Source organism: Gavia stellata, chromosome 3 (assembly GCF_030936135.1).
Source record: "Gavia stellata isolate bGavSte3 chromosome 3, bGavSte3.hap2, whole genome shotgun sequence".
Classification (NCBI taxonomy): domain Eukaryota; kingdom Metazoa; phylum Chordata; class Aves; order Gaviiformes; family Gaviidae; genus Gavia; species Gavia stellata.
The window spans coordinates 39,058,212-39,085,980 of NC_082596.1; the positions used below are offsets into that span (position 1 = coordinate 39,058,212).

The 27,769-nt window shown below is 36.9% G+C and overlaps 1 protein-coding gene across 2 annotated transcripts in view; it reads left to right on the top strand.

Annotated features, from left to right (window-relative positions):
• The window catches only part of PDE7A (phosphodiesterase 7A), a 75,279-nt gene extending 49,383 nt beyond the window's left edge, over positions 1–25,896 (top strand). For both annotated transcript variants that reach the window (XM_059815187.1, XM_009814309.2), the window contains exons 4-13: positions 11,309–11,460; positions 13,111–13,174; positions 15,475–15,570; positions 18,671–18,771; positions 20,635–20,766; positions 21,097–21,188; positions 21,837–21,981; positions 22,851–22,947; positions 23,978–24,058; positions 25,422–25,896. In XM_059815187.1, the coding sequence (XP_059671170.1) occupies positions 11,309–11,460; positions 13,111–13,174; positions 15,475–15,570; positions 18,671–18,771; positions 20,635–20,766; positions 21,097–21,188; positions 21,837–21,981; positions 22,851–22,947; positions 23,978–24,058; positions 25,422–25,633 (1,172 nt within the window). In that variant the 3' untranslated portion in view covers positions 25,634–25,896. The remainder of the gene's footprint in view (positions 1–11,308; positions 11,461–13,110; positions 13,175–15,474; positions 15,571–18,670; positions 18,772–20,634; positions 20,767–21,096; positions 21,189–21,836; positions 21,982–22,850; positions 22,948–23,977; positions 24,059–25,421) is intronic.
• The last annotated feature ends 1,873 nt before the right edge of the window (positions 25,897–27,769 follow it).

A 27,769-nucleotide genomic window follows, 5' to 3' on the forward strand; every position in this document is an offset into this window, starting at 1 on the left:
GCTATATTGATTTTTTTCAATAAAGAGGATAAGAATTCTGTCTCGAAGTCCTCATAATTCTATTGAGTATAATAAAAATTCTGTGTAGAAATAGCATGCGATTTATGAATTACATAAGTATGTCTTTTTGTATATATATGTGGCATTTCATGCTGATATGGGAAAATACTAACAGAAGTATTAAAAGAACTACCTGTTAAAGGCAGTCACATGATACTATTGCTGTTGGCAAATTAACTGTATTTTCTATGGTACTCATCACGCTGTTTCTTTCCATCCTGATGATTGTGCATCAGGCAGATCATGACTAATCAGGAAAAGGATTTTCACACCCTTTCTTCTTGCCCCTGCTTGTTCAGTCACAGGCACCAACTTTTAGCAACATCAACTGTGGTGTCTGATGACAGCAAAGAATGTTGCTAGGAGGCCCAAAAAATTCTTTGGCTATAACTTCCCTCACGAGTCAGCTGCTGTGGCAGTTTTCAGAGTTGCCATATTATAGCCAGATTTTTTTTCACTTCAGGATTGTGGCCTGTTGTAGCGTTGCTCTTTGACTTCAGACTCCTGCTGCATTGTGGAGTTTCTTTCAAAGTCAGTAAGGAATTAAGCCCCATCTCTCACCATATCACTAGATTATCTATTAATTTACAGATTTTTTTTTTAAATCAGTAAAACGTTTTTCTCTGTAATGCTAATTGAGTCCTGATCAATCTTTCCTTAATTGTTTAAAGCAAAGCAGTTTTAGTATTGTACTATCAGACTGCGGATAGAGAGAAGTTGTGGGAATCGGATTTGACCTAATTTTTAGAATATTCTCCCCTCCCTCCCCAAGTAACTCCAGAAGGATTTTGCCACGTAGAGCTAAATGGCTGAAAAACATTCACCCATATGAGCAATAGACAGCATGTGAGGGGAGCCAGCCGAGCCAGCCAGCTGCTCTTTGCTTGGGGCAAAAACTGGACTGAAAAAGGTCTCTTCTGCAGCTAAAGCAGACTAAACCGTCTGAATGTTGGCTTTTTTCCCCACCACAACTGCATATGGAACATCAGTAATGCATTGATATGCTTCCTTCATGGTGTTTGTAAAATGTCACTGTAACTTTCTTCTACTATCCGCTAACTTTACTCTGTGGTTCTAAATATTTTGCAATGATCATTGCTTACCTGTTTTGCAGATGACTTCTATACTGGCTGTCATTCACAGTGTTGAAGCATTATTGCCATTCTGTATTTTGCTTAGCCAACTTCTGTTGCTTAGCATTATTTTCTTTTCCTGTCAATGATGTTTTGTGAAGAAGTTGAACAACTTTCAGGAAGCCCAGCTAATAATCTGCTGACCAGTTCTCTTTTTCCAATATTTTATTAATAGGCTCTTAACCCAATATTTTATTGGTAGGTTTGAAGAGTGCTGAATTTTAAATGCATTACTCTATTTTCAGAAAGCCACTGGTTTTTTGTTGGTTTTTTTTTGAATAATCACTTATGGTTCATAACATTATTTTTACTTGCAAATTCAACTAGTGTTACCAAAGTAAAGTTTGTTAGCATTTAGTTCTTAACACCACTTCTGTTTCTTCGTAAGGATTATAAGCTCAGTGTCTGCATCTTCATCCCAGAGTTCTGTGATTGGCATATTAAAATTCAAGATTCTAAATTGGCTAGAAGTATTCTCAATGGTAACTTCTTTCTAGGAAATTCGATTTTAAAATGATTGTTGGAAAAATTATTTTATTGTTGCTAGAGATGGTGGTATGGGAGTCATATCTGAGGATTATTAAATGCAGGATTTGACTGATGATCAAACTAAAGTTTGTTGGGTGGTAGTTTTCCTTCTGTATTATCTGTTATTCCAGAAGTCACATTTTCATAGCTAATCTCAGGAACTAGCCAGAAGGAATAGCTCAATAAACAAATTTTTGTTTTAGCAAGACGGCTTCCCAGTGAATGGGGAAAGTAAGGATTGTATTCTTCATGTTGGTTGGTAATTGGTTGACATCAAGACATCAATTAGTAGTTTTTCTGTTACTGTGGTCTGTTGATTAGATCTGTGTGGGACCATGGGCATAAACTCAACATAGCAGCTAAAAGCCGCCATTTCTGGAGGGGAGAGAGCAGCCATGTAACTTTCTTCCTCAGAAGCAAATTTTTACCTTAAATGTAATGGCCTGGTTTTGTTCAGTGGATGTACATATTTCACAGTTGCACAGTAAATTGCGTACACTTGAATTATTGAGTTGAATATAGAGCACTGGATCTACTTTTCACTCCTCAGGTAACAAGGAGGGAGTTCGGCAGTTTACTGTCTGACAGCCCTGCATGTACTGTTTGGTTTTCAGGGAAGTTATTGAAAAAGTGATTGCAGTGGTTATAGCCACTCTTGCTCTCTGCTGGTTTACAAATAGACTACAATTAATGTGATTACTTTTAGGTTTTTTTTTTTACATTACTCAAGATATCATACATAGTAATTCAGTCTGCAATGTTGACAGAATATGTTGATATGTAAATGACAGTATAAAAACATTCCGTTTTTCAGAAATAGCAAACCAGCAATAAAATTCTAGGTTTTGTTTTCTTGCTATTGAGAGGTTGTCAGTAATGTCTATTGTTTTTTATACGCATGTGTCTATGTGTGTGTAGATATATACACACACATACCCTTAAGAAACTTTGATTATATTTGAGAGGATTTTCTAGCATGCACAAACAAAAGAATATATAACGTGCCCCAATCACTCACTGTTTCACCGGGGGGGGGGGAATGAGCGAATGTGCTTAGTGATGTGTACAGTATGTTATAGTGAGGAAGTGAAGCCAAAATGAATAAAGTGAAGCTGAAGTGAGTAATTAAGATAACAGCAAAAATATTGGGAAATGTCTTCCGCAGATACAACTTAAATTAATACTTTCAAACTTCCTTTTTAGGTAAGGGTTGTTTGATATAGTCTGGAAGAACCGGATAAAAACCAAATACTTTGGTTTTGTGGAGAGGAAACATTTTTTCTCCTTGCTTTTCCTGTTGTATCTGCACCAGAACAGATAAGATCTTGTCAAAAGGTTTTTAGAATTCTCTCTTGCCACTCTAGTCTGAGCATGCTTCTATGGGGAGATGGTGGTGTTGCCAACACATGTGGCACTATTTTGTGTTTTATAGATAACTGAGTATGTCACATCTGTGAGTTAAAATACCTTACAAAGAAGAAAGGGTTTTTTGAGTTAATCAGTATGTTTCTGTAAACATTTAGGAATGACTCAATGTTGAATCTAATTGATGCTTGCATACAGTACAGTGCTTCACATAGGAGAGAAAACGATGTGATGGGAACTTAAAACTTCATTGAGACTTAGATGGTTCTTCACCTTAGTTGAATATGGAGTCCATTTAGTGGGGAAAGGAAAGAAAGGAATAGTTTAGGTGATTTTTATAGGTGAGGGATAAATCTAACTCTCTTTCATAAGAGTGAAAACACATCACATGAAGAAATTCCAGAGTTTATCTTTAGTACACAACTTTCAGACTGTTTACTTGGAAATTGCAGTTCATGGAACATTTTATATACTACTTTGAGATCTGGCAAATTTCAGCATCTACTGTTTGCAGTGTTGTTTTGAACTTTCCAGTTTTTCGCTCACAAATCATTAGAAACGGTTTACCTTGCACAGTGAATTTAAACTTCCCTTGGGTGAGAGGCCAGAAGTCACAGAAGAGAGTAGAGTTCAAATCCAAATTGATTGCCTTAAACAATTTAGGAAATATTTGTGTAACAGCACCTGATCATGCTTTTGACAATACCATCTGGAGGTTGAGATAAAACGAGTATCGTCCAGATGAAGTTGAATGCCCGTTTTTGTTTCAAGAAAATAGAGGAATTACCTAGCTGAATCTGGGTAAGAATAATTGTCTGTCTTGTTCAACAGTCTACTGCGAAGAAGGGTGAGTTTCACAAAATAGTCATGTAAGAAGATTTCTGTGTGGTCATAGGTTGAATGAACTTGTTTCCCTGTGAAAATACCAGGAGTGAAAAGCTTATACTCAAGAGGTTTCTCTAAAAGCTACCTTTCTGTGAAGGATGCATTCTGAAATTGTAATCTAATTACTCACAATCCAGATTATTCAAATAAATTGTTTTCTTTAATGTGAGAGAAATTTTTACTTCGGTTTAGTGGGGAGAATACGGTCACACAAGGGGAAGTCACAGAAAATGTCCTAAATACAGCTTTGGCCAAAAGAAAACAGTGAAGATCAACTTGAAGTGAAAAGTGAGCTTGGTTAAGGAAGATTTCAGAGTAAAAGCTTTCAATTGAGAATACAGGAAAGATTTTTTCTTTTGTTTTCTTTTGTTATCCTAGATTGTTATTTTACCTACAATTTCTTCTTTTCAAGTTTCTGTAAAACAGCATGTGTGCTCTGGAGTCTTGCACTGGTACAGCTCACTCAGTGTTGTATTGCTGAGGTAAGTTTGACCTTAGAATATGACACAGCCACATTCTAGGTTTGTTTTTTTTTTTTCTTTTGAACCTCTCCAATGTGTTCCTTCTCCAAGTAGCTTATTTTGAAAGGTGCTTTTTTTTTGTTGGACAATTTGGCATAAATTATGTGAGAATTCTTTTGTTTTCATTTTTGCTCTCAGTTTGACGTTTTTGTTGACAGTCATACAGACTCTTAAGGGATATTCTTTTTCTGTCAACCATGATCTGTTACTTTTCAATTCTTTTATTTCTGGGGGTGAAAAATAGCAAAAAAAGGATTACTTGATGGTTCGGTCATTCCATTGCCATAGAACTGAAGAGTTCTAGAATACCAAAGAAAGGTGTTTTCTTGGAAGACATCAAGAAGAGGATTTGGTGATGGTCTGGTATATATTATCCTTCTTTTGTGAAAAAGATTTGAACCGTTATGTGTCATGTACTTGTTCTTTAAGAGCATCAGTTTCTTGATTAACACAGCATAACCTATTTTTGTAAGGGATATATGTGTATTCTGATATTCTTCTAAATACTTCGCTTCAGTGAGGTTTGTTAGGTCACACTATGCTGTTGTGAGCTACAGCTTTGCCTTGCCCAGTGCATGGGTTCAGGTGAAAAAAAAGTACACAACTGCAGGATTGCTGTGGTTATGATTCAGTAAATTGGTAGGGAAAGAATATGCCTTGTATATACTGTTTTCTAGTCCTAAGATAATTGCAAAATATTATGCAGTCCAGCACAGGAATGGCATTGTTCAGTTTGCTTAATTTTGTGTCCTTCGTGAGGCGTTTACAGAAATATTAAGAGGAGCCAAAACTGAAGAGAGTTATATGAGCAGAATCCTTTAGATACCTTTTCAGTGTTTTCTTTACATTTTTGCTGCTGTGTAATGGCTTCCAGTGCCATTAAAGAATTGTCATTTAATTCATATTGAAGCAGTCTAATCCCTGCACTTTGAGTAATTTCTCTCAAATTAGCTCTGCTTTGAGCAGAGAATTGGACCAAAGGACATTCAAAAGTCTCATCTGTCCCTTCCCATCTAAATTACTCTGCTGTTCTGTGGCTCTATACTTTGCTAAGGCAGTATTTCATTTTGTAACTCCTTTCCTGAAGGATCTTACCTTGGGGGGTGGTGATGCCTAGCAGTTGCCCTCAATCAGGGAGAATCTGTTGAAATCTACTAGAGTTTTTATTAGGGTTGTGGTATTTCTAGAGTTTCTTGAAACTTAACAAATTTTTCTGATTCCACTCAGTCAGAATACACTTGCAAAGCCATGTTTATTGAACTAATCCTTAACCCACAGCATATTTTCCGGTCATCATTATTATTTTGAAAAAAATGTATGAATGTGTATATAAATACATATAATACATTTAAACCAAAACAGTCTGGCTTAATTTTTTCTTTTAAGCAGAAGAGGGGGCATAGTGCCTTACAATGATGCTAAGCAGGGCTTCAGAGTGGTTCTGAGGAAGACAGGAAGTATAAGGTAATTTAGACAATAGTAGTCTTTATTGTAACTTAAAAATCCTTGCTGAAGTTATATTTTCCAAAAGAAAGCATAGTTTTATATAAGACTTTAGTACTGAATGTCTTAAGTACTTTAAAATGCAAATCATGAGTGGAAAACTTAAGGAAGAGCTAAATAACAGGTCTTAAAATATTTTTTTAAAATGTGCATGGATCTAATATAATGCATTTCTTAATGGCTTGATGGGAATGTGACATTAGAATGCTTATGGGTCCCTCTAGTGGTGTGAAATGCTAGATAATACTTTCAAATTATTCATAAATAGAAAATTATTTGTATCCTGGAAGGCCTTAGAAATATATTTATAATTGGCATGTGAAATTGAATATTTCTTTCAAATGTATATATTTACAGGTAGTGGAAACTTTCAGATACTATGTCAGGTTTGGTGATAGTATCTGCTATGTAAAAATGATAAATGTGTAGTTGGGTTTAATATGGAAAAAGTGTGAGAGATTACTTCCATGAACAGAAGACATTTCCTTGATTTTTTTTTAGGAGAAAACCTTCTCTGGTGGACCTATGCACCTCAGACTTCAGGTTTCACGTTCAAACATAAGAAAGGTCATCCTCTCAAATATATTTTTTTAATTCCTTTTTCTGTTAGTGGCAGTGATACCCAAGATCCTCAGTTAAGCTCTTTGTATTGGTAATAGCAAAATTCAATTATTTTTGTCATGGATAATTTCCTATTTACCTTTTGGGCTGTAGCAGGGAAGAAATGGAGGTATAGTAAGAATACTAGATAGCCTTGTTTCGACCAGGACCCCATCAGAGGCTGTCAGTTTTTATCTTTGCATTAAAAGAAAGTTGAAGCATTTTGCTAGGATTTAAGGTTTCTATTTATAAAAAATTAAACCAAACCATAATTAAGTTGTCATTCTTCCTTTTTTGTCGGTCCTTACTATATGAAAGATGCAAAAATTCTGAGAATAAATATTAGTATATTATGATTTTGTAAGTGATTGTCACTTGTCTTTATCTACTTATTTTATATTTTTATTTCAGCATGAGAAAAATAAATATTTACTATTCCAGTGAAATGTGATAAAATTATTTTTTTTAGGTTTTCTTGAAGTACAACACACTTAAAAGATTGGGAGTGAGAAGAGAGATTAAAATAAGTGGCTTGGAATATAGATGAAATCTGCTGCATGAAGACAACTTGCATTATTTTATTTTCTTGCTGTATATACATAGCATTAGCAAAATAACTGATGTTAGTAAACAGAATTATTCCTTTTTTTCTTTATTTTAGAGAAAGGCATTTTTTATTATACCAGCATCTCACTTAAGATGCTTAGAAACAAGAATGTAATCATGTCAATAAAAAAAAATCACCTTGGAAGTAATAAATACTTTGGGTGGTATTCTAACTTTAAGCAGGGTATGAAGACTTAAGATGGGAAGAAGGATGTCATAGAAGAGCTGCTGTTGACTAGGCACAAAGGCCTACAGTTTCAGTTGTCTGGTCCCTTGTATCGAAGCCACTTCTGAATGCTGTAGCTTCCTTCTTAACATGCCCAACATCCTGCCTTTGCTTTCATTCCATTTCAGTTTTTAAGTCTGTAAATGTCCTACACATTTATTTTCTCATTCTAATTTGTCCTTAAACTGTCCTTACCTCTTAAGAGCAAATGGTCACTATTGGATATTAGAAAGGCATTTAGCACACTGAAAGCTCCAAATGAAATGAAGGCTATTTGGGCTGGGAGGAGGGATGTTTTTGCAGCGTGCTTTTTCTTCAGCAAATGTAATGCACTCTTCACTCCTCACCTTCTTTCCATTATAAATACATTGTTGAGCCTTGTTTTGATAGGGTCTCTGAAATTAGCATCTCATTTCGTGACTCATGATAGAAGGGGGTAGGCTGGCATTTCCTTATTAATTATGAATGTAAAGGGGAATGAGTTCTCCGCTTGTGCCAGGAGGGAAATAACAAGTTTCCATTGCACAGTTGTATCGTTCCCTTTACTGGTCCTTTCCATGAACTTGTGGTTCTGGCAGACTAGCAAAGACAAAGTGGTTGATTTTTGTATCCTTCATAATAATTTATCTGTGAGGAAAAGGAAACTGCAAATGCAGATGGTACCAGTGTTCCTGCAGCTGAACTCTCCCCGCCGCCCCCCCCCCGAAAGCTACCGGTTTTCTTTTTCAGCCTCCCTTTTAAATTAATTACCTGTCAAACCTCCCCATCTGACTCACCTATTCTGAATTGTCCCATAGCAAATGTTTAGCTGTTAAAGAGAGAGTAATTTACTTTTTGGGTTGGTGTAGTCCCCCTGAATTAGGTGTTCTGGAACTGCAGAGGGCTGGGAGGACTCAAAGTCTCTTTTCTCATTTGGAAGTTATTCTAATCATTGCAGATCTAAATGACAGGACATTTGATCAAGCTGTTATTACCCAACTTGGGCTATACATGTGGAATAAATAGTAGTTCAAAGGTAAGTGCAAAGCCCTGCCCCTGGGGAGGAACAGCCCCAAGCACCAGCACAGGTTGGGGGCTGACTGGCTGGAAAGCAGCTTGGCAGAGAAGGACCTGGGGGTCCTGGTGGACACCAGATTGATCATGAACTGGCCGTGTGCCCTTGTGGCAAGGAAGGCTAATGGTATCCTGGGCTGCATTAGAAGGAGTGTTTCCAGTTGTGGAGGGAGGTGATCCTGCCCCTTGATTCAGCACTGGTGAGGTCCCACCTGGAGTGCTGTATCCAGGTCTGAGCTCCCCAGTACACAAGAGATACGAACATGCTAGAGAGAGTCTAACAAAGGGTCAGGAAGATGATTAAGGGGCTGATGAGGAAAGGCTGAGAGAGCTGGGACTGTTCAGCCTGGAGATGAGAAGGCTCAGGGGAGTTCTCATCAATGTGTACAAATACCTGAAGGGAGGGTGCAAAGAGGAGAGCGCCAGGCTCTGTGCCCAGTGCCAGGACCAGAGGCATTGGGCACAAACTGAAACACGGGAGGTTCCCTCTGAACATCAGGAAACACTTTTTCACTGTGAGAGTGACTGAGCACTGGCACAGGTTGCCCAGAGGTTGTCAGCTCTCCCTCCTTGGAGATACTCAAAAGCCATCAGGACATGGTCCTGGGCAGTGTCGTCCACGTGGCCCTGTTTGAGCAGAGGGGTTCAACTGGGTGACCTCCAAAGGTCCCTTCCCACCTCAGCTGTTCTGTGATTCTGTAATAGCAGCATTGCTGCCAGGAAAGCTGGAATGAAGTGGGCCTTGCTGTTCATTTGAATTACATGAGCTGGAGCAGTGGTCTTTTATTTTTCTCTTTTTCCTTCTTTACTTTTTTATTTTATAAAATAATGGGGAGAAAAAGTAGGATTAATGTGTAAAAGTAGCAGTTTACAAACTGATGATAATTTAGAGAGTTTAAAAATATTTTTAAGATGAATGTCTCAATAGCATTTTGCAAAAAGTAAAGAGTAATGACTGTTCAGCTTCACAGAAAATTGAGTAATTCATTTGCCTCTGTACACACATCATCATTGGAAAAAATACTGAAGCAAAACCATGCGTAACCCCCCCCAAATGACTTATGAACACAAATATAGGTTGAACGCAGGTCTATATTGTCAAATTATCTCACATTTCTGTGTTCTGTTGTGCGCTTTACTGACAAAAGCTGTTGTTTTACTTGTATTACCTACATCATACTGTTCTGTTAAAGATTAGCAGGTGGCATCTGTGGCAGTGAGACTTATTTGTAGCGTGACAACAAAATCAGGTTTTTGTTAACTATAGATCTGCAAAAGTGTACTTATGATCAAGAAAACTATCTGTACTTCCAGAAGAGTGCTGATTTCGCCTACTTAAATGTTTTGTTTTACAGAGATTTAGTGAAGTTCCTGGATTTTTTGTGAGTTTGTGGACATTTTAGATAATTTCATGACCTAAATATATCCATTTTATATTATTTTATTTCAAACCTAATAACTTCAGTTACGAAATCTGAATTTTAAGGGACTGGATCAAGATTGAGGGGGGAAAAAACTTCTTGCCCGAAACGTACACTCCGGTAACAGGAGCAGCGGTATTGCCCCCTCCATCTCTGTTCTGCAGGCTGGCAGTGCTCAGACTGTAACCTCATGTTAACAAATGTGGTTAGAAATATTGGTAGAGTAATGCGGCATGACACAATTTTTTTATTTGCCTGCTGTATGCATGACTGTTGCTTTATAAGCAACCATTATCATATGTAGCACACCTGCTTATGTAACTGGGATACAAAGTTTGGCTCGTGTTGGTTTTGAGGATGTGCATTTTTGGAAAAGAGGATGTTTGCATTGACTTCCTTACTTAATACCTTTTTTCTTTTTTTTTTTTCTTCTTTGATATAAGTAATTTTGGGCAGAACGAGGGAATATCAAGATTATTGACTGTTGGTCATGTAAAACTACTGTTGGGGGTACTGCTGAAAAGAAAGTAAAGGCCAAGTTTGGTGTTAAGTATTTCAGAATTAAAATATCTGGCATATTGCAAAGAAACTGTAGCTATGCATAGTTTGATCTTCAGGTTTCTAAAACACTTCAGGCATATCAAGTGGAATTGAACATAAGCTAGCGTTGGTCATTTGAATAGCTAAAACAGTTAAACTAATAAGAGTAAAGCAAAATATTTGGATTAATCTTTGAAAATAGGCTAAATCAATTTTCTGTAGTGTCTTCGCTGTACTGGGAAAGGGAATTACATACGCTGTGAAAGTAAATGTGGTACTTGTTTGGCGGAGGAGAGGTTCTGAGCATAATTATCTGCAAAAGCACAAAAATAACTTGAGCGTGTTTAAAACTTTGCCAGTAAAGTTAAGAGCATTTCTGAGCTTTAAAATCTGTGTAAAAGTTATTTGTACGTGCTCAAAACCTACTTGTAACTCCTGTATCAACACACAATTACTGATATTCTTTTGCTGGTGTACATATTTTATGTGATTTGCTAGGGACATGGATTGGATGTGTATACATGAGAGCAGTTTTCCAAAAAGAACTTGTTTGGAATACTGTGTGTGTCTTTACACAATTTCCATAATATTTCTATCCTTTCAATAACAGAGTTCCTTAAAAAGATAGTTTCAGCTATGATTTAAATATTTGTTTTTCTTTGCAAGATGCTTGCATAGAAAACTTCCTTTCCTAAGCCATGGCTCTGTGCTTCCTATTAATAAAAATCTCTGTGGATGAAACATTTGATACACCAATTAAAAAAAAAAAATAAATTGCAGCACCTTTGTTGTACCAAACGTCCCTGAACAGCCTTTTTTTTTTTTGGTGAAGGTTTATTAGAGTATTTATTTTCTTGTTTCTTGTAGCAAATTCTGAAATCGAGGTGTCTGTGTCTGCAAGAAATGTGAGAAGGTTGCTTAGTTTCCAGCGATACCTGAGATCTTCCCGTTTTTTCCGTGGTATCACTGTTCCAAATTCTTCAAATATTTTAGATGATGATTATAATGGACAAGCAAAGGTTGGTTGCTTGATTTTCTTTTTTTTTAAAAGTACGCTTTTAAAAATGTTTGCTAGTGTATTAACTGTGTATGTAACTAGTATATAACTATGTTAAGAGGTGGTACAGTCAAATACAAATTTTAAGCATGTGTTTTTTTAGATATATGTGTGTGTTTGTGTGTGTATATGTATATCTATATCTTTATTAAAGTCCAGCCAAAATTACCTGGTTTCTAACAAACTCTGTCATCTCCCACAAGTTTACTGGGATGATTTTTACAGCTTTTATGGCTAACATGTTTTTTAATAAATGGTGAATGGAGGATGCACTGTAATAACTGAAGAAATAGTGAGGAAAGAAAAATGCAACTGTATTTAAGAAATGTAGTGGAGCAATTTGGACAACTATTACTCCCCCTCCCTTTTCCTTTTTAGTCTAACCTCATTACTTGAACATTTGGAAGAGTGATTAACTACTACTGAAAACTCAATAAAATGCATAAATGGATTTAGCAGAAGATTATTATGCCAAACTGACTTTTTCTTTGGTAGGCAATTCTTCTAGAAAAGTGTGATAGGAAGGCAGGCAGTACTAGAAGAAGTTAGTTGGATGAAGGGCTAGTGAATTGGGGACAGAGGATGGAGAGAGCTGAAGGGGAATGAGCAGGCAAAGTTTACAAGTTATTCAAGATCCCAAAGGCTGTGGCTTCTCAATGGTTGTGTGTAAAGCTTCTTGTTCGTAACCTTGATGCAGAAAAGGAGTATGCTTATAATGCAATGTATCCATGTGGCACATAATCTGTCTGCAGTGTAGGAAGAACCCAATAACCTGGAGGATGGATTTAAAAAACTGTACGTTTAATTAAACAGTAGAAAGATCTTATTAATGCTGTTTGTTTCTTCTGGTAGCTGAGTTTTAGTGGCTGGAATGCTAGAAGGTAGTAATTGGATCATGAAACAGCTCTACTAATCTAACGAGAATAGGAGAAGGCAAGTATCTGTTGTAAGACGTGGTGGGCAGGTATTTCTGATAGAGGTAGGGGAAGCAAGGACTGTGACTGCTGAACTCTGGTGAGGCCTTGAGTGCTGTTTGCTGTTCTTGTTCATCCCTGTTGCTGGAAGAACAGTTCATGTGTAGCAGCTAGTGAAGAAGTGCTAGTTCAGTGAGGTGGAAAGTCAAAAGCCAGTTTCTTAGAAAAGAATTTAGAAGTTTGGCTCATATGTCTAGTAAAGCATCTAGATATAATTCTCTTCTATAAACAACAAGTGAAAGAAAGAAACCGAGGTGAAGGACTACACAATGATTAACTACTAGCTCATTGCAAAAATTAGAAGTGGAAGAAGTCTGAACACAGACTTACTCTGTCATACTGTTACTGTTTTTAACCTAATTGTTTTGACTTTTATTTCTTTTAAGAAATTGACTAAAGGATGAAGGGAAAATACCAAGCCAGTACTGTCAAAACAATTCTTGTATTTCAGCTTTTCAATTTGCAACGTGTATTTTAAAGTTTTCCAGTTATCAGACAAATTTAGTTATTAATACTGTTTTTTGTACATAGAAATCCTAAGACTTGCATCAGTCTCTGAAATCTTAAATACTCCCCTGGACTATGGGAAGACAGGCATATACTGAGAAAAAAGTGACAGCTTTTGTGTTTTCTTTCAGTGTATGCTGGAGAAGGTTGGAAATTGGAATTTTGATATTTTTCTTTTTGATAGACTGACAAATGGTGAGTTTACTTTTGCTATTTCATTTGTTTTATCTCTTAGCATAACTATTGCTCTTATGTTGTGGTATGTGATTGCTTGTTTGCTAAAAAGCACAAATTTAATCAAGAAGTACTTTTTGATTTAATAGTCTTTAATCTAAATCCTAGTTTGCCTGGTCAATCTGTCAAAATACCGTTACTGTCAGTAGTGACAATAATAATTGATTTGTAGAAGAGGCCCTTCTTGTACTTTGTAGCTTGCTGTTCTTCCTTAGTAACTTGAAGTAGTAATTTGATACAAATTAACAAATCATTTTGCTGGCTTAGTCTTTTTTTTAATTATGGAATGCTGGGAATTGCTATGGTTGTGTCCAAAAGGTCATTTATATTGAACAAGTATTATTCTGATAAATTTAATGTTAGATAGGATAGTCCTATTACTCTACAGTAAAATAAAAAGGCATGTTGATATGAATGCATTATAAATTATGACATATAATAGAATACCTAGAGAATTAGGAGTTGAGCAGCCAGAAGCTGCTGTATGCATAGCTTGCACAAGATACAAAGAAAATATTATGGTTAGTTTAGTGCACTCATTACAAATAGCAGTAGGAACTACAGAAGTAGTTGGTTAAAAAAATAAAGTATTGTTTAAGTTTCGGACAGACAGTCAGAAAAGAGATCTGTAAATGTGCTGGAAAGGAGATGGGAGGGCTGCTGCAGCGGGTAAGGTGAGGTTTTGTGTTATAATCACAGCAATGGAAGCTGAGTTTTGAATAAAATGGAAGGAGGTGAGCGAGTCCAGCATCACGGCAACATTTGTGCCAGCATGGGAAGTGAATGGAGGGCAGCTCTTGCAGGTTTTACATCAGTCAAGTGGAGTTGGTAGCAGAGATGCAGTTCGAGTGTTTAAAGTTAGCAGAAAGAAACAGAAACGACGTTTGGAAAGGAAAATACGGCACCGAAAGATCATTTTTTCTCCTGTTTTGTAAAAGGGATGCTTGGCTTAATCTAGTGTAAAAGCAGTATCCTCACAGTTTGATTTAATACAGAAATGGATATAAAAAATTAAAACAGTGAGGATTTTTACACATAGAATGTTTACATAAATAAGCTTGAGACTAGTTAACAATGAAAAAAGCTATTTGTAAGCATAGCTTATATCAGATTAGTTTATCAGATGGGAGTAATCTGAAATCATTGTTTTTCTCTACCTCCTCTACCTTTTAAATATGCTTTTTTCAAATACATTTTCAATACTACCAGTACAGCTTCTATTGTGGAAGCCTTTCTGTACCATCCTCTTTGCATCCTAATTTAGTCATTTTAGGAGGACATTTCGAACAGGCAGTCTTGTTCTTGAAAGTTTGTAAGGGGAGAATGCTGCCTGTAAAGCTCTGCTTGATGAACTGCCCTGGATGAGCCTGTAAGAAACAAGCTACTCAGTAAATGTTGTTTGAATTGTGTATCTTACTGCGAGGAAGTGGTGTGCACACACAAGTACTTCAAGCCTGGTAGTAAGCTAGATTTAGCAAAAAATTTTGACCTTTTGTACGTCAGTTTCTGTCTGTGCTAGGTTAATTCCTGCTAAATGAAGATTGTCAGAGTCAATGTACTGGAACTGAGTTATCTGCCACTACCTATTGTTTGCAGAGTAAATAAGCAACTATTTCAAGTAAACATTTGCAAGCTATTTCTCTGTCTTTTAGAGTTTTACTTGTTTCATGACTGCAGGTGATTGTAATATTATAGCTATGAGTAGGCGAAGCATATTGTAGGCCTGTAATAGTATACATTTCCTAGAAAAACTTAAACTCTTTTCTTTGAGTTCTTGGTGAAATGAGGAGTAGTTTAGCAAAATACATGATGAAAATGAGAGATAGCGTATGTACAATGTACACTAATTGATAGTGTTGGTTAGCTTTTTCCTTTGCCTGTTTATTTTTGTATTCGGTTTTAAACTGTATGTCTGTTTATAAAAATCATGATGCAACATACCACAAAGTTGAATACCATTGTAACAGGTTTGCACGTTCAGACCTGTTGCTTTTTTAATGTTCAGTAACATTTTCCTCTTATCAGTTGACAGTGGACAATTGGTGAATGCATTTAAATATGCAAAAACACTGGTGATCATTAGAGGAGATAGCTAATGGAATCTTGTCATGCAGTAAGATTTAAATATTTATCAGAAACTGGTATAGAGAAATTTGCTTGTGTAATTTTTGTGACCAATTTGTTTGAAATAATACATTTCTTATGAAAGAGTCACTGATTTCATGGCTTCCAATGAATTAGTATTTTCATCTTATTTTTAGGAAACAGTCTAGTCAGCTTAACCTTTCATCTGTTTAATCTTCATGGACTAATTGAACACTTCCAGTTAGATACGATGAAACTTCGTAGATTTTTGGGTAAATACAGCTTTTTATTATGATGAATATTGCTGTTTATCCGCATTTTTATACCTTAACTGAAGTGCTGGTTATAGTTTAGCAATAAGGTTTGAAGAATACTGATGCAGTCCAGATTGTGCAGTGATTTAAATTATGTTGACTGAGACAATCTCTCAAAGTTTCTGTGAGTATAGAAATCTCCATGTTAAATCCAAGCAAGTACTACCAAGTTTAGTAGTTTTGTAGCAGATGCTGTATTGTATTTATTAAATCTAAATAATCAGGAATATATGTGACATTGTGTGACATTTGTATTGGGAAAGGCTAGACAGCTCCTTTCTTTGTTTTGATTTTCAGTTCTCTTTTAAGCTTAATTTCCGAAGTTCATTATATAGTTTCCTAACCATATTGAACATGCCAGCTTGGAGGTATTTAATGGTGCCAATTTGATGCTCTCTCTTGCTTGCTGAAACTCTCCTACAAATAAGCACTGTACTGTGTGGGCATACTTTCTCCATAGACAGAGCGCAAGACAATTTTACTTGAATGTTTGGGCCTGCGGCATTGGAATGCTTCAACAGAAATAATTGTAAATACAATGTAAAATGTTCAAACGAGTGGTACTTCAACTCGACAGCTGAAAGAGCTGTCTTTCTGCATCCCCATACCATAGCCACAGACACTGGTGTGAGACTTCCTTTAGTTCTTCTGTGACAGTACCTTTTATTTAATTTTGTGGAGTGGGATGCTTTTTTTAACTAAGCAGGAGAAACAACTTTCTGGTCCCTTTTAGCAGGCTTTCACAGTTTCAAAGAAAACAATTTTGTGGTTACAAAGCTTGTCATTTAACAGAGGCGAAATCACATTTGGAAGACTGTTCTCCCCTTTTAAATAAGGGAATGTTTTTGTTTTCATCATTTAGTTCTTTTTCAGGTTTAAAAAATTTTAGTTCTGTCTTGCATTTCATGTTGTTTTAAAACGGACTCAATTCCTTCCAGTTTCAAAAGCGTAGATCAGCTGACCTTGAGGACTGCTATATTGGAATGTGAAGAAAATACAGAAATCTGGTCTTAGGCTACTGAAGTTGTAATTGAGTGTGTTTTGTCTTTCTCATGTTGCTTATATCCTGGTTAGTTGAGATTTAGCAAAAGACAGTACTTGAAATGAAAGCCCAGTTAGGAATGACTGGATTAGTTAAATGGTTATCAAAAGACAACAATAGTCTTAACTACATATGACTACTCAAAGCCATAAGTCACTAAAATGAGATTAGACTTGGAAGAAGGCAAAATTTTATTCTAGCTTTGAAATTCACCACTTTTCCCTTTCGTTAATGCCTTCTACTTAATAGCTGTAAGAAAAACATTTCTTATATCTGTCCTAGCCTATCTGTCCAATCAAGGAACCTTTCTTCCAAATACAGCTGCTTAGCATGAACCCAATTCATTCTTTTCTCTTGCTACCTCTTATACCCTAGTTCAAAGTAATCTGAAGATCAAATCTGAGAAGACTAGGACAGCTCAAGTGGTTCATAGTGCCTCACAAAATTCACTTTATTTGAGAACTTACTGGAATCTTTTTAAGGAGAGAAATCTGATTTTAGTCCTCAGTAGGATCTCAACATTTTATTTTTGTGTGTGTGTGTATATATATATATCTCACGTGTGTGTGTGTATGTTTGTTTATATACATACACAGTCTTTTTGTGATTTCCAAAGGTTACTTGGAGATCTGTCTCCTCCTGCTGTGTGTTTTCAAGTTCTTATTCCAGACCCGAACAGGGGGAGAGAAAATCCAAAGTACTACATTCCTGTAAACATAGGGTTCTTGTGCCATTCTAGTTCTGGCAAACAGGGATCAAAATATTGTCCTACGTCTGCTTTATTCAAATAAATAAGTTAAGAAAATTGTAGACTTCAGGTAGCTGGACCAGCCTATGAAGCCACAAAAAATTGAGGACTAAGCCAAGGACACCCTCATTCATGCGCTGGATGTGAGGAATAGGTGAAGGGGAGTTCTACTGCAGATTAATAGAGCCCAAAGATTTTCGTGATCTTCCGTATGAGGTGTCGGCTATGCATTGAGTACTATTGAGATTACATGGTACTTACAGTATTTTGACTTTTCATGAGCCACAGCTCTTCACAGATACCATGGCTGTAATGCTCTAACATTGCAGTCACGATTATGTGAAGGGTACTGGCTTGTAAACTGAGTAGGAAAAGACGTTGTGGGCATGTTTGTTTGAATGGGACTGACAGACTGTAGTTAGCCAGGAAAACGTTCTTTTGAGGTTTGCTTGAAAGAGCTGATGTGTCATATCAGGCAAAACTTTAGAATATAGTTTGATTGTTGTGCTTCAGATCCTCTTCCCTTCCATCCTTTTTAACATTATAGTTCTTTTACTCTACGTACTAAAGCTAATGTGAATGTCCCTTAAAGTATTCTACCTATGATGTTTAAAGACAGCCAGGGAGATGGAGGAAAGTAATGAAGAAGTTAAATAGGGAATATTATATCTAGGAGTAGTTAGTCAGACCTTCATCTAAATGAGATTCTTTTCTAAATTGCATATAGGCTAAATTTGCCTGAGTACAAGTATGAGAAGATGCCTAAAATATGTAGAGGTGGCTTCCCATGACCACTGTCCTGAAGGGGAAGGAAAAGCACTTCATATGACAGGAAAACAGTGCCTAATTCCTCTGATCCTGTCTGTTTCAAGGAATGATACGAAGTCATCCTGATGCTTTGGTAAATAGTAATAATCTTCATTTTGTGTTCCAGGCTACCTCAACATTCAGACAGGCTAGATTATCAAAGGGAGCCTTTCCTAGGAAGTTCTCAAAGTATCTCAAATTATATATAGATTTCAAGTTATTTAATTTTTGCTCTGATATGACTTTACATGTAGTTGACTTCCTTTAGAAAATACAGTTTCTTCAAATAAAAATCTTTTATACCTGGGTCTTGGTTCAGCTGACAATTTACTGACTTTGACGCTTTTATGTGTATGTAACTGGTGATATTGCATATTTCTGTGCCTAACAAGGACATATAAAATGGTACTTGAAAAAATTGCTCTTTTATTTAAATTTGGATATTTGTTATTTTCCTGCAGTTATGGTTCAAGAAGATTATCACAGTCAAAACCCATACCATAATGCAGTTCATGCTGCTGATGTGACTCAGGCCATGCACTGTTACTTAAAAGAGCCCAAGGTAAAGGAGTGTTCTCACTTTTTACATCACATGTACATACGGAAATACGTGTATTTGTGTGTGTGCATATAAATGGATTGTGTGCACAGCTACACCTGTATGTGTATATGCACACACTTTTTATTAAAAGCAAACGCCCAAACCCAACAAAAACCACTTTTTGAACATAAAAATGCGGGGAAGAATCTCCATGTTGCTGAGGCTGTGGGTTCATACTTAGCAGTATGCTTTTCTTTTTACCCTTTTCTGAGCTGGCATTGCCTTTTGTGTGACTTCATGTTGAACCAGAGTAGGGAATTGATTAAGACTGCAGCTGTTTAACACAGTGCTGTGCCCCAAGACATTTACATAGAACTCCAGCCTGAGTCAGAGCTGGCAATAATAAACCTGTATATTCATGGTTTGGGGTGGGTTTTTTTCTTCGGTGGTTGTTTTTTCCTCCAAAAACTACTGTGACCCTTGCTTTGCTCATCTTTGATGTTAATGAATAGTATGCTTCTGCTAGAAGCACCTTATGGCAAGAGGTCAGGAGTTCTCTTTGGCCTTTCTTTCTAAAAAAGGGCAGTGTGGCAGACCTTAAAGAGCTGAGCTAGTTGAGTGTTTGTTTCTTATTCCTTGAACTGCTGGCATTCTGTTGTAGGTGATGTCATAGACAATTTTAGGGCTAAATCCTGGCCTTTATGTATGAGATTGAAAACCATAGTGCTCTCCAGCTAGCTGAGAAGTTGTCTACCTTGATACAGATTATCACCAATCTGGTATTCTCTTGAATAGCATAGCTCTTTATTCTGCTTCTGAGGTAAAACTAAGTAAGGCCTGGCTCCATGGATGTTTTTCAGAGGCCCTTTGCCCACTCAGTTTCTCACTGCTGCTGTCAGATCAATTGTTGGTCCAGTGAGCCAAATCAGAGCTAATACATGTTGAGCTTTTTTTATGGCGTGCAGTTTGGAAGCTCTGAGCATTTTTTATTTAATACTCGTGATGGAAGTTTTGTAATGCTTCGGATACAAGTACAGACTTCGTATTTTTAGTGACGTATGCAGCTAGTGGTTCTGTTGCACCGAAGTACATGTAAGGCATGATAGATAGCAAATGCAGCAGGGAATATGAACTTCTGTCCTCACAGGGTGTTTGCTGTGTTTCACTTTTGTGCAGGCAGAACTATCCTCTTTGTTTTAGTGCAAGCTAGACTTTATTACTGAGTTTAACTCAAAGGCCTCCCAACCAGCAGTAGTAACAGCTATGAACAGCGAAAATAAGTCCATGCAGTTTCATGCTGAGTTAATTGACATGCACATTCTTCTTGAAAATATTTATTTTTTGGCAGATTTTCCTCCTTCGGTTCTTTTCATGGTAGACTTTGAAATATAATTTCGCGTAAGAGTAGCAATCCATTCTGAACAGTTCTGAAGTCTTCCAGAGCATTAGTTTTTTCCTTTGAAGATGAAAGGTGTTTACATTTTTAAAAATATAGTCTGTATTTAAAGCAGAATTGACACAGACAGACTTGGTAAATGAGAGGGAGAGCTAATTCTAAGAATTTGCCACTTCTACAGGAACTGGTTAGAAATAGTACTTCATTATAAGCCAGAAAGTAGCATTGTGTGTGCCAGCATTTTTTAAGACTGAACCTCCCCATTCGGAAAGAATAATGCTTAAACCGTTGTTGAAATTTTGTAGCTTTGGTGGGGGGGAATACTGTGAAAAGTCAGTGGAATATTAGTTTTATATTATTAAAATTTTCTCTGAGTTTCTACTGGCTTTTATTTACTGAAAAAGAAAAACAAAAATGTGACACCCATGCACTTCTTCTAAGGGCATACTTGCACTGCTAACAGAATTATGTTTGTTATTATCTTACAGCTTTCCAAATCTTTAACTCCATGGGATATTCTGCTCAGTTTAATAGCAGCTGCCACGCATGATTTGGATCACCCAGGCGTTAACCAACCTTTCCTAATTAAAACAAACCATTACTTAGCAACTTTATATAAGGTAAGGACAAAATCGGTTGTTTTGTTAAAACCAGGTTTGGAGAATGCCTGAGGAGTACAGAAAAGGAGTATAAATTGTGCTGTGTTTAGCTAGTGGTGGGTTTGAATCCAGATGTTGTTTCCATGCCATTGGGATAAAAAAATGTGCAAACTAACAAAGTATTCAGGATATGTGAGTTTTAATGTCCTTTTAGAAAAAAAAAAAAGAAGAAGAAAGAAGAACACCACACCCAAAACCCAATGAAACTGTCTGGTACTGCTCTTAGTATGTAGCTCTTCAGTTTAAGAAAAAGTCATTGCTTGATACCTGTAATACCCTTTTCATTTGCAGAATACCTCAGTATTAGAGAACCATCACTGGAGATCAGCAGTGGGGTTGCTGAGAGAGTCTGGTTTATTTGCACATATGTCATTAGAAAACAGGTATGTTTATGAGAAATAGTATTAATACCTTTGATGTGCGTAAGCTGTCACTTAAGCAAGACAGCCTTGCAAAACAAGCTCAATTATTGCATGGCAGTTCTGAATACAAAACGTAGATTGTGATCTATTTTAAGAATTCCCAGATACCATGTTGTTGGAGTAGAGCAGTTCATGGTGCAATGTGATATTCGGAAAATAACATTTACTGTGAGCACACTGAAGAAGTGTATTCTTACAGTCAAGCACCTGTTTAGATTAAACTTGGCAGCCTTTTCTCATTCTGCCACCACAACAGTAGTTTAAAATAGACCCTCTTCACCTACTTTAACAAGAAATAAGCTTTAAACAATTAGTTTGTGCATTTTTAAGGAGGAAAAAAAAAGGGGGGGAGGGGCTAAAGGGGGGGGAGGCTAAAAACTGTTTTAGTCTTCTTGAAAGCTGCTACTGAAACATCCTGATATTTCTGTGGCTGTTGTAGGACTTTTTCAAGGAGGGGGGAAAAAAAAAAAGAAACAGTTCAGTGAAAATGCTGATTATAAAGCTTGTGACTTGTGTAATAACGAATATGATTAAAAGACATGTAAATCTAGTGATGGCTGTTGTTCTTAATTGTTATGCTTTTTGAATGTTTGGTATCACTAATTTCAGGCAGCTGATGGAAAGCCAGATAGGTGATCTCATTCTTGCCACAGACATCAGTCAGCAAAATGAGTATTTGTCCATGTTTCGATCCCATTTGGATAGAGGAGACCTATGTTTAGAGAATGCGAACCATCGTCACTTCATTTTACAGGTGATCTTTTTGGTAATATTTTTTTAAAACATCATTTTAGCATCAAAAATAATTTACTTAAAATGCTAAATACTACTTCTTCCAGGCTATCTCCTACTTTCAAAATGAAGTAGAAATATGTTTTAGTCATTTTGTTTCGTTACAAAAAGGTTGTTCCCTCCACTTCAATCTCCCCCCCTGCCAGCACTTCTCCCAACTGATGTTGTGTGTTGGTAAGTCTGATAACTGAGAGCTGCTAAAGCAAGGAGAGTTGTGTTTCCAAGACAAGGTTTAGTTCTTCTGATGACTCCAGTGCAGTCTGGGACCTGTGAAATGCTTTGTCAGAACCTATTTCAGGAGAGGAAAGCACTATTGTTGTGAATCAGTTTGCAGCTGTGCTAGAGAGAGGTTTAGCAAGCTTTAAAAACAAAGCCTCGAGAACCTCTTTAGGTTTATAGAAAATTTTATTATTAGGTTCATATTGTGGATTATAAAGGAAAGTTGACAAACAAGTAAGTTTGGTCCTGTGCAAACCATTATTAAAAATGTGAGCTTCAGAGCCAGAAATGCAAAATACTGTTTGCTTACTTTGACGTTTCTTTTTCTGAATTTATTGTTGTCTCCTGTACTAGCGAATATACTAAATATAGTGCCTCTGAAATACTTTGACTTCTCTGAGTAATATGCCAATTCAGTCACGATCATGAGATCTAATAGTTCCCTGAACTTTTTTTAAATATGATTTTAGAACATAACTTTAGAGAGAAGCACAAATGGTAGGCAGGTTTGTTATTCACAAAACTTAAAATAATCTGCTGTCAGGAAATAAATAATTACAGATGCTTCTGTTAGAGGGAGTGGTGATCTAACACTGTATGTTAACTTACTAGATGGCTTTGAAGTGTGCTGATATTTGTAATCCATGTCGGACGTGGGAGCTGAGTAAGCAGTGGAGTGAAAAAGTAACAGAAGAGTTCTTCCATCAAGGCAAGTAAGAGTAGAAGTATCTGTTAGTACATAACTTATTTGTGCTGTGGGCAAAGCAACATGAGTCATAGCTGCTTGCAAATAAAGGGATTTATATTTAGGACTAATAGAGATTTACAGTACAGTATGGGATTTTTTTACTTTCATGGGTTGTACTTCTTGCAAAAGGCTGGTTACTAAAACCCGACGAAGAATCTGCTGAGAATCTGAATCTAGAATGGCTGGTTCAATAGATCCTTCAGCCTGAAAGGTGCTTCAGATGAATGATTATACTCACTTTACATTTACCTAGTGGTTTCAGTAAATTATGAAATATATTAATCATGTATCTTCAATATTTAAACTTTGGCTGTGAGGCCTGTTGGTATGTGGGTAAGAGCCTGGGAGATTTTTAGTTACCATGCAGTTTAGGCTACTTACATAAGTAAGCAGTTAATAAAGCTTTTGATTTGACAAATGGAGTGAATTTTCTCCATTATTATTAAACTGTTCTAATAATAAAATGAAGTGTGCTTTTCCTTTCTTAAGGCTAGTTTAGCTGACATGAGACATGCTAATTTGTGCATAGATACGATAAATGGGGAACAGACTGCTTTATTTGGTGCTAATCATGTGAAGCTTATTCTTAGATAAAGGTGATGGGGAGGCAGAACAACAAATTGCCTTCAGTGAGAAATTTCTGAAGGCTAAGCTATTACCTTCCATATTGCTAAGGGGGGATCTTAATTTGTCATTTCTATGGCAGTCTAGGAGGTTTTGCAGGGAAGTGTGTTAATCCTTCAGAAAACCTGTGATTTGATGTTTTTTAATTATTGCTCGATGAAAAATACAAAGTACCGTTAGTCTCAGTAACAGACCTACTTGTGGGTTTGGGGTTTTTTTTGGGAAATGGGGGATGGAAGTAAATGCTTTCAACCTGCTGTGAGATACCATCCTTGTTAAACAACTTACACAACTCACCTCTGTCAGTGTTTGATTCCATTTGGGTCTGTACTTGATGACTTAATAGTTGTATTATATTTTTCTTTAGGAGATATTGAAAAAAAGTATCACTTGGGTGTGAGTCCACTTTGTGACCGACAGACAGAAACTATTGCCAACATCCAGATTGGTAACTGCAGTTCAATTTATTTTAGTAGATTTCTTTCAGGATGCAATTTGAAAAAAGTACCTTTTAGATAGATTTCCTAGAGGTAGTACCTGCTGTGTGTGTGTGCGCGGCAGCACTTCGTTACAAAGAGCAATTTTTTTCAATTTGCTATATAACATTTCTCCCTTGAATTGAGTGTTTACGAAAGGTGCTGCACTGACAGTCCTGGAGACCGAAGGCCCTGTGTTTCCTCACAGAGCAGGTACAGCATGGGGAGCAGCTGTCTGACTTCTCCTGTGCTGCTGCCCAGAACTTTCCTCATCTGAAGTGGCCAGTTTGGGAAGAGGAGGAGTGTCCGTTCCCTTGTCTGTGCAGTCTCGGATGCCTTTCACATCGAGGTTGCCACAACAGGGTTCCAGCTCTCTGTGTTTAGCTTCCTGGAATGTTAGCATTCCTTTTAAATGCAGCCTTAAGAAGGGTGGTGGGCAGAGATTTGATGGAGAAGGGTGAATAGCCATTATGTTAATTTATTTTTTGCTAACTTGAGTTGGATTTAAAGTAGTAAAATGACTCTCTATAATTATTTTTAATAAAGTTGCTTAGTAGATTGAATAGGTCTCAGTTACAAGCACAGTTAAAGAAAAGAATAAATTTAACCACAAATGCAGTATGAATTATTGTTTTAAATTAGAGACAAAACCTGATCTGTTTAATCAGCTGCACTGCTTCAATTTAGAATGTTAGAAAATCATACATTTCTGTAATTGACAGATTCAATTTTGGTTGTCTTACCATTGAATTTTTGGTTCATGGAAGTAGACGCTATAAATAAGCGCACATGCGCATACACCCAAATGTATATAGATGTTTGTGTGTCGATGTTCTGTGGCCTTTTTGCTTAAAAATTTCTCTAATTTGTATTTTTAAGTATTTTTAGTCAGCTTAATGTTGTGAAAAGAGTATCTTTTTTCCCCTGTGTAATACAATTCAGATTGCCTATGGGGTAATTTGTTACAAAACCTTTCTTTTAGAAATTTAGGTTTTCTAAAGTAGTTTGTGTGACTTAGTGGCTGATGTTCAGATTCTCCCCCCATGTTCTCCAACATTTTCCTTTATTTGGCCATTGTTGTGAAGGAAAGGAGGCTAATTTGTCATCCAATGTAATGCTGTTCTTTTGACTGACCAGTAAAATTTTTTACATTTCGAGAGATTGTTTTGTAAAGATGCCCTAAATATTGAAATGAATTTTTAAATGCACACTGGAGAAGAATAGTCTGACGCATTGTTTATTTTTTGCTACTGAATTTTACTTAAAATATTCCATTTGAGTGGGTTTTTTCCCTCTTTTTTTCACTTGGATGTGTTTGTTCACTTGTTTTCGAAGGTTTTATGACCTACTTAGTGGAACCACTGTTTGGGGAATGGGCCCGGTTTTCAAACACCAGGCTGTCGCAGACAATGCTTGGCCACCTGGGACTGAACAAGGCTAGCTGGAAGGGAGTGCAGAGGGAACAGTCTGGCAGCGGTGACGATGTTGACCCCGCTTTTGAAGAAATGGACTCAGACATATTACCTCAGGAACCTCGATTGTCCTGACCTCAGTCTTCGTGACAAAACTGCCTCTTCTCTTGGTATCTGCACGGTTGGATTAAAGGAGATACTTGCCTGCCCAAGGTTTTGGTAAAATGATGCCAGCATTATTTATTTCCAAGTTTTCCTTTGACACAGACCATTTGAACCAGAATTTTTTTAAACTGCAAGATCTGAACATAGAGCAATATGCATACGCCTCAGTTGGTTTTTGTTTGGAACCTTGAATATGCAAAGCACAGCAGTGACTGAGCCTTGGAGGAACAGTACGAAAGCTTCATTGTGCCACACAGTTTTGGTTTTTTGGTGAAATCTGGAATACGGTCTGCAAATCTAAGACTTGAGATGGATTGTTCCACTTCCTTGGAATTTAGCAAGACTTGCATAAATGTGTTCAAAGCATACCTTCCACTCAGTCCCTGTTTTAATACGGAAATGTGAAGTGCCCATCCTCTGCTGCCTCTGGCAAGACTTGATGTTTACAAATGTACTCTGAAACTATTGGTTCTAGACTTAACCTTTGCGCATGGCTGTGAAGGAACCACTAACTTGGGTTTTTTTGCTTTTTTAAAAGAAAAAAATCAAATCTGAGACTGCAGCTCTTGTTTCTTTGGATGCCAGAAAAGCCTCCCATTTGCCATGATTTTGTTTGTGCACTGGGAACTGAGCATTCATCATAGAGCACAGCCAAGCTTTACTCCAGTGCTAAATGGGAATGCAGTTTTTTAATGGCAGAAAACACTTCTGAATTTGGGAAGGGCAGGGCGGGAGGGGGGTGGGTGGGGAGGGGGGGAAGCGTCCAAACTGCATTGCGATTCTGCAGTGGAAACATCGCATGTTGTTTCCACTATTGTACACTTGAACTGCACATGCAAGAAAAAGGTGGAATGTCGAACACCATAATCAGCTCAGGGTATTTGCCAATCTGAAATAAAGTGGGATGGGAAGCGTGTCCTTCAGAACAAGGGTACAAATGCCCCTTTCGCTGCAGCGTGTGTGTATGTGTGGGTGTGTGAGTATGTTTGGGATGGGGGAGGGCGGGAGGGTACCGGGAAGGGTTTGAACGGCAACATTTTTTTTTCTTAATTTATTCTTTTAGAATGTGACAATTTCATGAACAGCCACATTGGGGAGGAAACTGTAACAAATTGCTACAGATGCCTTAAACTATGCACAAAGCTAAGTGACCAAATTTGTTTTTGATTTGAAAAATAATAAAAAAAAAAGTGCATTGTTTACGTATTCCTCCCTCTACTGAAACATTACCCACTAATGGGTTTTTGATGGGAAAAGGAGAAAATGTTTTTTAGGACAAAATTAAAGGACTAATTTTAAACTTACAACATTCCATTTTTGTAATTTGTTTTACATTGTTTTAAGTACAGTAAGCACAACTGTAATCTAGTTGGAGAAACTGGTGCTTTCTTTCAGTTCATTTGTATTTCCCTGTTATTATTGTAAAAGACTGTTTATTAATTCTGTTTACAGTTCGTTGCAACAGCCATTTTTGGGAGAGAGCTTCAGCGTAAAGCCATTTGTAAAGGCTTTGCCATATTCATTTTAATATGTGCCTGTTGCTGTTAACTTTTAATTAATAAAAAAAACCTTTTCACATTATGCTCCTGTACATTTAAGTTACAACCGAGTCCAGCATTATGGAAAGGTAGCTAAGGTTGCAGTCAGCTTCCACTGTAAAACTAAGCCAACTTAGATTTGAAAATATTAGTCCTTATATGCCAAAATTTATTGCCTCTTGGAGCTTGGCCTTCTACTGTTTGAAAAGCGAATCCTGACTTACCTGATTGTTTCCCTTCTAAAACTAAGTTGTTTATTATTCTTTCATGTTCCCTAAAGTAGTATCATTAATCTCAAAGTGGCCATGTTTAAAGAAATAAATTTATGAAACCATTTTTTTGAACCTGCGTGAACTTCCTTCCTTTGCTTTTGCTGTCAGTGCAAGTTCTTGCTGTTGTCTGACTTCAGCAGAGAAGGATCAAATGGGATCATGAGCTTTGGTTATAACTTGCAGTAACAGAAAAGCCTTATTTTAACAGGTTGTCTTTGAAAGGGTGATACTTACCAGTGGTGTTTGCAGCTGTCAGGACAAAGAGGCAATGGCTGTGTGTGAGTAACTTACTACAG